Genomic DNA, 10,770 nt, shown 5'->3' on the forward strand with positions numbered 1-10,770 from the left:
TTCTGTGACAGGAAAAAATAGAAAATTTCCACTAAATAGTTTCTTCAAAACCGTAAAATATAGCTATTCACGATATTAGCGTTTAGAGATCCTGACAATATTTTGAAAGTATTTTTTTTCAAGCTCGCCCGCCCCAAACCTTCAATGGCATACCTGACGAGACCACAAATAACATCTGAATAAATAGGTAAAAGGTAAATGCTAGCAATTCAAACGTACATGCACGATGGGGTCGTGTTACACAATATCGCTTGGTAGTCACATACCTTACGCCAACCAAGGGTTATTTGATTTGACAAAAAGTCGCGAAAAATAAACTTCGAAAACTCCTACGGCTAGTAAGATCACTGGGACGCTCGCCATCATCTCCTGCGGACTGGGTTTTATTCTTTTTATCTTACAGCACGCATATGATTGTGGTCTCACGATCGGGTGAGGAAACACTGTAGTCTAGTTTAGCCGCGAAGAAAATCGCACTTCGCCCTTTCGTTTACCCAATCTTTGTTTATGCATTCGTTTTTTACCTTTGGCAAAAGAAACATTTCATGCAAGAATAAGTCACAGGCTTACAGCACAGCAGATAAATGTGGAAACCATCTTAACATATCCAATATCCTCTTTATCCTCATCCAATCTTTGTGTCTTCTGGGGGTTAGGGTTCTAGGGGTTTAATTTTCACGTACTTTTGTCCACCGTAGAGGTCTTTTTGAGATCTGACGCTCATTTCACACTTTAAACTTTTCGGTTGCATCGTGTGTCTCGTTAACCTCGGTGCACTTCAACTTGAAACAGACATGTGTTCCACGTAAAACCCAGAAGCCCGCTTATTTCGATACGGTCCAAAAGACCACAACGGCGTTTGCGCTTCGGATTCCCTGTTGGCGCTCCTGGGGTTCACTGGCTCGGAAACCAAAGCGTGCTCGGAAAGGCGGATGTCTCGGTGTTTACTACGCCACCCACCGGAGACCCGATCGGTTCCAGCTTCGGTTATCCTGACCAGTTGCACATGGAGCGTCGGGCTCGTCAGACGTAACAAAATTGCGCCGTCGGTTGACACGCTCGTTGTACCGTTGGTCAAGTGCGTATCTTATCAGACCGTTTCGTCCCGAAAACGGGAGGAGCACGGCCGAAAGCGTGTCACAAGTGTGTAGCTGAACACTGGATGTGGTAAATTGATTCAGTGTCAGATAGCGTGCAAAGTGCGTGGTCGTGCACCTTACAAAGTGTTGCCCCGCGGCAAATTCCGTCTTATTCAACGTGGCCGATTTCACATTCACGGACAACCGGCGAAGAAGCAGTCAGTAGAAACACGGCAAGCGAGTGCTATGCGGTGAATATGTCAGAATTGTGCGTGGATTTTGGATACGGTATCCAACCGAGAATTAAACGAAATTACGACTCACGGCTCTGAAAAGCCGTTTTCCGAAGTGCTAGGACTGCCTGCTAGGGTCCTTGTTTGCCGGCAGTGACTATGCATAGCGAAGGACACCCCCCGCACGTGCTCGTCGGGCAAACATCGCGCCACATTGGGCGACACGCTGTGAACGATTAATGATGAACTAATCGGGGCGGCGAAAAAAAAAGTGAAACGAAGAAAAAAGTGTGGCACACCCGTATAGATATTTTCTTCGACTTCACCACAGCCGAGCCCGAGTGGGCAGAAGTTCAACATGAAGGTGTCTGCTGATAGTGCCTAACAATCGGAATAGGCGTCGCGCTGTTTGATAAGATACTTCTTTCGTCACACTCTTATCGCTGGTCGTCTTAAAAACGCACCGTTTCACCCTTTTTAATAAATGTTCTGGTTAGGAATGTAACAGGTTGGGTACGCGGAACATCAACCGATCTATGTAGTATTGCAAAATCCAAAATGCAGATAAATGTTTGAGCGAAAAGTTTGGTTTGGTGATAGAAAACAGTTCAGAATAGTAGGAGGAACCAATGTCCAAACCAAACGACCAAAGCTCTCTATGTAGTGCTTATTAATTGTTGTACCTCTGCAAAAGCCTTTTATTTGTTTTGTTAATGAAACAGCACACAGCGGTTGACGATGAAGCAATGGAAATCTATGCCATTTATCTAAACATGCCGTGTCCTCGAATTACAACCGATGATTGCCTGTGAAACGACGTGCGTAGTGTCATGTGTTGCACGTTATTCCGAATTGTGTTTGCGGACGGCTATTTTTTGCGACTTGGTTTTGAGCCGTGTGCATTGAGTGGATCAAACGAAGGATGCAGAATTCTATTTTATCACTAGTCCTAGCCAGCCAATTTCGTATAAAATCCAAAATTCCAATTCCAAAATAAAAGGTTGAAAAATTTGTATCCATCCTTTCGTTATAACTTGTAACTGCTGCTACCTATGCTATGTTCCTACGTGCATTTGTTTTTTTTTTCTCTTTAGAAGATTGCAAACTATGCAAACTTTATTGTTGCAACTTTTTCGTACGCTTAATTGCCGCATCGTTGATCCCAAATGCCTTAAATCTAGCATACTCATGTGGGGAGGTTTTTTGTTGTTATCACTAGTAGCTCGGTCTGTTTGCTTGAAACCATAATCGCAATGAAATTGATAACGATTTTTTGGGCGTTTACGATTTTACCATCGTGCGTATGCAACCAACAGAACTACGAACACCGGTTTGCGTTGAAGCATATGTGATAGCCTTTTCCTGACAAGCCTTTTTCTCAGAACGTACAAGCCTTTTTCCGGACAACTTGAGTCATCGGGACTTTTTATCATTCTTTTCTAATAACGCATACAAGGTGTATTGAGTCCCGAATAAATACATAGTAAACAGCATACTTTAAAGAAATAGTATTGAAAAAATGTTTATGTTTATTATCTAACCCCTTTGACATTGACATAGACCTTCCCATTATCTTAATTGATTTTTAAATTTAAAATCCAACTATTCGCAATGAACTCTCCTATCACCTTCCTCTCCATTGTACCTATCAAAATATTTGCACACAGAAAACTAATTTAATTAATCGATGAAGGGTCATATTCATTTCATGGCAATGGTCAACCTTTAAGAACGATCGATCATACAGCTTCTGCGAATGCCTCCACGAAGCGCCACTGCACTACATTTTTGCTCCTTTACTACGAGCAATGACAAGAATGTCGGTGTTATTCTATTTCTGTTCCTTTCATCTCTCTTCAAGTACAGAAGTTTATATTTGTTACAGGGGACGAATAATATTATCGTTTAAAAAAGACTAAAAATATTAAACTGAAACGTGAACACATTGTTTTTGCTGAAATACACGTCCAGCTCAATAGATAACCAAGGACCCCTATGCTTTAATCATTTTTTGCGCCTAAAATCGCTTAAAATGGTAACTGATGGAGATTCTTGCGAAAAGCATAAATCTATTTCTCATCTCGTCCATGTTTTTGAACACAATGAAGGTATGAGATTGATGAAACAGCCTTCTAATCGTAGATTTACTCAAAAGTTTCATATCTTCTTTCAGGCCGGTGCCACAGAACCACTAAGTGGTAAGATTTAACTAATTACGAACTGCCGCAACAGACGTTCATTTCCAGTTATTCACTTACACAGGCCTGACAGTTGTCCCGGTACGGCACGAGAAATATCTTCAATTGCACATGAAGTGGAACTCAAGTTTGCCGAAAGACGCAACGTACTCCGTTACTATCGAGCATGTTGACACCGAAGCGTGTATTAAAGACAGTCCCTTTGACGATCAAAAACATATCAAGTGTGCTCCGATACTTGTTGCTGCGGTAAGCCTCCATTGCGGGTTATCATTCCTCATCGTCACGCCTTATCATTTGAATTTATTATTTCACTATAATTACACGCTTGTAGCATAGACGCTTAGCTCTCGACGGCGTATTTGCTTATTTATTATCTAATCTCTCATTGAATGAGACAAATCCAGGTTGAGAATGGCCATTAAGAACTTCTTTGTAAATCTTTTACGACTTGCACCATTTTTTTAAGTGGTGTTTTGACCGTCGAAAGCGGTTCGACGGTATCTCTTTCGTAACGATCGAGGCAAAAAGGAATCAGTATAGTATTATTTTACACACATTATTTTACAGTATACTTTTCTGATGATGTCAATAGAAGAATCCACTTTCATAATTCAGTTGCTTCCATTTCTTTCAACGATATTTAACCCTATTTGGGCTTCTCTTTGCGCCATTTATCCGTTTTCGTGCATGAATAACTCACTGTTCTTCGAGTGTGCCTTGAAGTTTTCGACATACAGGTGGTTGGGTCGTTTTAAAAAATAAGTGTCGCTTGACTCCACCCCAGTACTGGACCGGATAAGATAAAACACTGTTTCCTCGACCTTCTGAGGGGCTTGTCAAATGTTTCAAGTTGTTCCACATTCTGCCAAAGGATAATGCAATTGGGAACATGACTTTTCATTCTGACTCAATTACTTTCCCGGCCTTGATGTTGTCTAACTGGTTGTGATAACCTGGTTTTATACTACATCGGTAACTTCTAAATGCTGATATAACATTTTACGTCGAATTTTCGACTTATGTGTGCTACTGCTGCTTATATTTATGCTACTACTAATTAACCTGATAGAGGTTGAATTTTTGCTACTCTAATGTCTTATCATTCTGGGTACAAAAATCACCAAAACTTTACGCTCTGGAAAATGTGCTTTTTTGAAAAACGTACGTCCTTTGTTACTATCTATCCTTTCGTAGTTTACTAACGTGTAAAGCTTCTTCTACTAGCGTCTATAAGCTATCGCCAAAACATCACCGAACATGGCACTCAAATACCCTTTATTCGTTCATGCTTTTGCTGGGAACGTCCAATATCAATTCTAATTGATTTCGTTGTGCTTCAGATAAACACCGACGTTATCGCTCCAACCGATACTACTGGACTTTCTAAGCATGAATGCTCTATCCAGCAACTTTGCACCTACTCCATCCTGGTAGAAGCATTGAACTATCCGAGCAGCATCCGAGATTTGGTAGTGATTCCTGATTGCGTGGAAGGTTTATGCTCGTGCCATTATGTAGACCATCTTCCGGGGCTTGACAATATAACTGGTTATGTTAATCTCACCAGCAACGAACTTGTCGTCAGCTGGAAATTGGGCACCTACAACATTAACGAGTTACCAACCAATGCTGAACCGCAATTTATCCAGATTCGGTAGGAATTTGCCAACTACTTTATAGCACCGTTTAGGCCGGTTACTTAATGTTCTCCGTCGTTTAAAGGGTCCGGCGAGGTACGAACAGCGAATTAAGTTGGGGTGGGCAACATAGCAGTATTAAAGAGGTAACTGTGCCGCTCGGCGTCGGCTCACATAGTTTTGACATCGGTGAGCTACCTGGTGCAAAGTACATTTTTTTAGTGTACTTGAAAGTTATCGATAGCCAGAAGTGTGAGCGTGAGGCCAATCCGTTAAAAGGTAAAAGATCTTCGCACCCCTCATGGGCTGCATTCATTTCGTACAGTCTTTTGAACCATTTTTAATATGACCGTTACATTTCTTTCGTTGTTATCTTTCACCATCGTCGTGGATCCAGTAACTCTACCAGACAACGATTCGAAGGTATGAAATAACCTACATGAAGCTAACTGTGACATTCGACTATCTAACCAAATTATACCTTCTACTGACTTTTCTTGATTTATCATGCAGACTGGTTCGTCAAATCATCTCGAAGGTGAGTGATTGAATAATAATATCGACAATATTGTGCCTTCAAAATTTAATAGTATTCACCACTGCCCATTCTGGTCAGCTGTGGAAGGTTAAGTTTGGTTTTACAAATGGCTATTAATTTAAATGTTTATACTATTTAGACTAAAATTTAGAGGTCCCTCAGTTAATCAAACCAAGTGTTGTATACTTTATATTTATTTTATATATAGTGTATTCTAGTTAAGTTATTGGTCATTTAAGAAGTTATATATTTATATATGTAGCCATAATCACAGCCTTGCGTGTATCACCTTTTCTCGACTTTTTTTGTTGTATTTTATTTGAATGAAACTTCATTCTCATTATTGCTGTTCCGCGGCTGAATTGTACGTGTTGATAGGAACGGCGTCTACCTCGTTTCTATCAGTGTCTAGCCGCCAAACTGTGCCTTCAATAATTAGATTTCTAATTACATTGTACTGAGTGACTCATGATCAATGAGTTTCTGTTGATTCGTTAAATCGGATTAAGTGCTCAACCGGTGACAGAAAGCTGAATGGGCCTTGCCATTCATTGTTCACATTTAGTTTGAAACATACCAATTACGTTGATTCCAATAAGTGGGACTGATTGCTGGTCGTAAATGTTATTTTTTCTTACTTCCAGTGCAAACTTCAACTTCGCAACATCCTCTAGTAAGCAAATAGACGAAAATCTAATAATCAATGCAATGTGTGTGATGCGCAGTTACTGCATCTCCTCCTTTATTGTTTCGTGCCCAGTTCGTGATTGCTGTTACCTTGGCAGTCATAGCCGGTATCGGAATCGGAAGTGCACTATTATTCATTCACAAACGACGATCAAAAAATCGACGAGAGCCCGGATGGAGAGAAGTTTGCGTTCGATCCAGGCAAGTATTTTATTTCATGTTTTGTCTATTAGATGAATTCATTATAGATGAAGGTGAACATGAAGTTCAAGAAACGTGAGAAATTATTTGCGCTATAAACCCATTGTTAACTTCTCCACTAAGTCTCGGGATCCCAAGGGTATCGTTAAAAGCAAGCAATACTTATTTTACATTGAATTGTGGAGAAGAATAAAAAGGAGGTCAAATACAACATCTCAAGTGCGCTAAGAATTGTATTAAATAGAATCCGACAATACCTAACATCCAATAGTCTGCAATCTATACTGCAATAACAACAAGTCCAATGTGGCGCAGTATTCAAGCTCAAACTTCCATTACTATTCCGTACTGAAACGGATTTGGATTTTTGTTTAATGACCACCCTAGGTACTTTATTAATAAAGCCGTCCGTGGCCTCACTGGCAGTGCAGTGATGAAAAATTACCTTTGCCCTCGAGATTCTCCAAGCTTTGCCCTATCCCGAACCCGAAGAGTCTATCTAGCTTCTCCCATAGCCGTGACAATCACAAAGAAGGTATGGGATAGCGCATTTCCATGTGCCGGGCGCGCATTAGCCATTTAGGATAACACGATTTTTATGAATTTTTTAACAACACTCACAGGTAAACTCTATTCTCACTGAACGGCAGCTAATAGTAATCTATTAAGTATTCCGCTTTAAAGGCTTTAGTGCTCTTTGAGTAATGTGACGGTCAGTTAATGTTCAGTCTTGCTACTTTACCGACACCTGCTGCATATTGAACGAACACCTCGTTGAATTAGACGTAGTTTAATTGAAAGCTTTTGTAAAGAATTTCGGATTCTAATCTATCTTGTGTATTACCTTTGCCTGTTACGAAATATATTGATTTTACTTTCAGTGGGGAACATTCGGCGATAATAATGTCCGATAATGTACTCTACGTAGATATGGAAATTGAGGTAAATGAGGTCATTTCGTAATTGCTTAAGTCTTCATTTCAATACCAGACTTATGTGGACCTTTCCATCCTTTACACATATTACTTACGTTTAAAGTACGCTAGAGCGCGAGGCAAGGCGGATAATTTGGAGGTTCCCCATTCGTCCTTGCGCATCGGTCGAGAAATAGGAAAAGGGGCTTTCGGACGGGTGTTCATGGCCAGCGCATCAAAACTACCGAATATCAATGGAACGCAAATCGTTGCCGTCAAGCAGCTCAAGCGTAAGTAGATTTTAAATAAACTATTAAACTTTCAAACGTCAAATCAAAATTTTAGGCTTTATGGTTAACTTACGAATGATTTGAATTAAGAATAAGTTTAGGTATTGTTAACGGCCTTACGGCCATGGTTTTCAATGTTCATGTTAAAACACATCCCAAATTTACTGAATTGCAAAACTGTAAAGCACATTACAGCATCATGCTCCATTGATGTACTTCATGTTATAACTTGAATCGTTGGATCACATTTCTCCTGTTGAAAAAGGATCTCCTTCAGCTGGTCAGTATGACGAGTTTCTAGACGAAATAACAATGATGAAGAGAGTTGGCCAGCATCCGAATATCGTCACTCTGCTAGGCTGCTGCACAATCAAAGAGCCGCTGACAATGATAATGGAATATGTTGGTTGCGGCGATCTGGTAATATGATTCTTTCCGACGATCAAGCAGACAAAACTAGCGCCAACATCCTGTTGCATTGCAGTTGGAGTATTTGCGTAAAATCAGAGCCAAACATCTAGCGAAGGTACAACAGCAAGCGATCGCCCCCCAAATCGAGCATGCCAATTTGGTGCAAAACAATCCGACAAACAACTTGTTCAGTCCCATGGGAAAATATTTGGACCTCGTGCACACATCGTGAGTATTTAACACATGAGCTTTTATTTGGACTCACGCCTCTAAAACAAAATTACAGAAGCTCCAACTCAGAGGCATCCTATATCACGCAAAACGATACGAATAACACCCGGCCGTCACTCGCAGAAAGTAAGTACGATACGTATTAACTTTTTGATTGCATTTCGAAGCAACACTTGTTGCTTCCACGCTGATACTGAAATGGTAGTGAGACATGGTGGGTAGTTTTGGTGTCATGAACAAGAAAGGGGCTTTATCTAAACTATATGTTTTGTTTCTTGCACTGATATAATTTGTTACCTTGTTTTGCTATCATTAATTAATCGCTTCATTACTTGCTTATTGTGCCTCCAACTCTAGCCACGTATACAATGCTCAGCGGTTCTCAGGCAGACAGCGTTAACGTTACTGATAGCAGCCGGTCTTCTTTGGAATATGTGCTGGATAACAAGGAGCTGCACAACTTCGCTAAGCAAATAGCTTGTGGGATGGAGCATTTGGAAGAACTAGGAATCACACATCGGTACGTTCGTATAGTGATACTCCTACAGCAAGCATACCTCTTGGCATATCACACGTTCTTATGCTGCCCCCAACTTGTTTTTTCGCTTCGTTTTGGCAGAGATTTGGCGGCACGCAATATTCTTATCGACGAGCGTAAAACGTTAAAGATATCGGATTTCGGATTATCCCGCAAGGGAATATACATCAATTCTATAAACAAAAAGGTATGTCTCGTGTGTCGTCACGACTTTTGCCGGAAACCGTCATCTAATTTTCACTTTCTCTCTTGCTTTCTGGTGCGGTTAACCCTTATCCGTTTTTGCTTCCGGTACCGCCGTGTCCAGGTTCCGCTGCGTTGGCTCTCCATCGAGGCAATACGGGACAAGCTGTACTCCAACAAAAGCGACGTTTGGGCCTTCGGAATTGTGCTGTGGGAGATAGGAACGTTAGGTATTGTACCGCACCTGTATTTTCAAATCGTTCCGTCGCTAGCATAACTCCAGCTGAGTATGCTACTTGTTTTAATTAAAAGCTGCCTGTTAAAGCACAATGTAACGAGTAGATACCAAAGCCCCTCTAAAGCCGTCCGTTCTTCGCAAACGTTTTGCTTAAATCAAGCCACCACTTTTCCAACATCAAAGGATGTTCCCTAAAGGACGATTCCAATACTGTCGTCTTGCAATCCTAGATAACATTCAATTCTCAGGATTCTAGAGAAACACAGCAGAAACACAGAAAGCAATGTTCAAGTGAGGTCAAGCAACACATTTGTATTGACGTTGCTTTTTGCTATCATTCACCCATCTACCATTGGTATCCTTCGGGAACTGTGCAATTAGTGTTTGGTTTTTCGAATCAGCTCTGCGTAAAAGGTAGGTGTAACTCAAACAAGGAGAACGATACAGGAGACTTCAAAGGATTTTTTTTCTCGGGCAATAAAGTTTCATTTGCATATTTAGACAAGCGCACTGCCACAGTAAGAGCAAGAGACCGTCAAATGGTTTTTGTCATAAAATGTGTAATGTTGAACAGTTTTGCATCATAGATTCCAACCTTAGACCATACAAACGTACGGAACGTACCTTAGAATCTAATGTCCCTGAATGTTCTTTATAGGTGGTTATCCGTACCCGGACGTTGGCAACCACGAGCTGCAGAGTTTTCTGGAGCAAGGGAAGCGATTGGAACGCCCCGAAAACTGCACTCCGGAGGTATATGAACTAATGCTACAGTGTTGGCGTGAGGATCCCCAACAACGGCCGTCGTTCGAGCAGATATCGAAGCAATTGGATCCACATAAGAAAATTTACATCGACTTTAGCGACATCGAACCGACTTACGTGTTTCCCCCGACCAGCGATCAGTTGCGTTTGGCTATGGTCAACAACAAGTAAGCCGATTTGAACGATATATTTGAAACGTTAAACTGTTATCTGGGACGTGCCATCATAGTGTCCGAACCGATTTGCGGCCAAACAATGTATGCTGTCCACGTTAAGATTTCCGCTGTGAGCTTACTGATGTGATGGGAAATTACGGTTTCAGTCTCACTCAGCATGTTCCGAGTTTATTGTAGTGTTAGTCTTAAGGTTCACTGGGCCATGTGAATGTCAATGTATTAGTTCATATTAGATTAAAGATTGACAAGGTACCGAGGAAGATTTGTCGGCATTCCATGAAGCCCAGCATTCCCTCCGTCGCGGGATACGTTCTGTATCCTTTGCGCATTCAATAGATCCCACTCCCCATCAGCGCCCATCCGGCCGTTATTCTACGATAAGACATGAACGCGAGCAACAACCCACGACTTATCTAAATATATGCCCGTCTATCGCCAGTTTTAATCT

At 41.1% G+C, this 10,770-nt stretch overlaps 1 protein-coding gene across 1 annotated transcript; it reads left to right on the forward strand.

Annotated features, from left to right (window-relative positions):
- The first annotated feature begins 3,414 nt into the window (after positions 1 to 3,414).
- LOC128270606 (platelet-derived growth factor receptor alpha) lies at positions 3,415 to 10,526 on the forward strand. The gene is made up of 18 exons (XM_053008017.1): positions 3,415 to 3,420; positions 3,486 to 3,510; positions 3,575 to 3,759; positions 4,854 to 5,167; positions 5,236 to 5,429; positions 5,548 to 5,573; positions 5,664 to 5,688; positions 6,333 to 6,361; positions 6,449 to 6,576; positions 7,458 to 7,518; positions 7,615 to 7,780; positions 8,046 to 8,200; positions 8,265 to 8,419; positions 8,481 to 8,548; positions 8,780 to 8,942; positions 9,042 to 9,147; positions 9,268 to 9,373; positions 10,040 to 10,526. The coding sequence occupies exons 1-18, from the start codon at positions 3,415 to 3,417 to the stop codon at positions 10,315 to 10,317; spliced, it is 2,190 nt and encodes a 729-aa protein (XP_052863977.1). The 3' UTR covers positions 10,318 to 10,526.
- The last annotated feature ends 244 nt before the right edge of the window (positions 10,527 to 10,770 follow it).

This window comes from Anopheles cruzii, chromosome 3, assembly GCF_943734635.1.
Source record: "Anopheles cruzii chromosome 3, idAnoCruzAS_RS32_06, whole genome shotgun sequence".
NCBI lineage: Eukaryota > Metazoa > Arthropoda > Insecta > Diptera > Culicidae > Anopheles > Anopheles cruzii.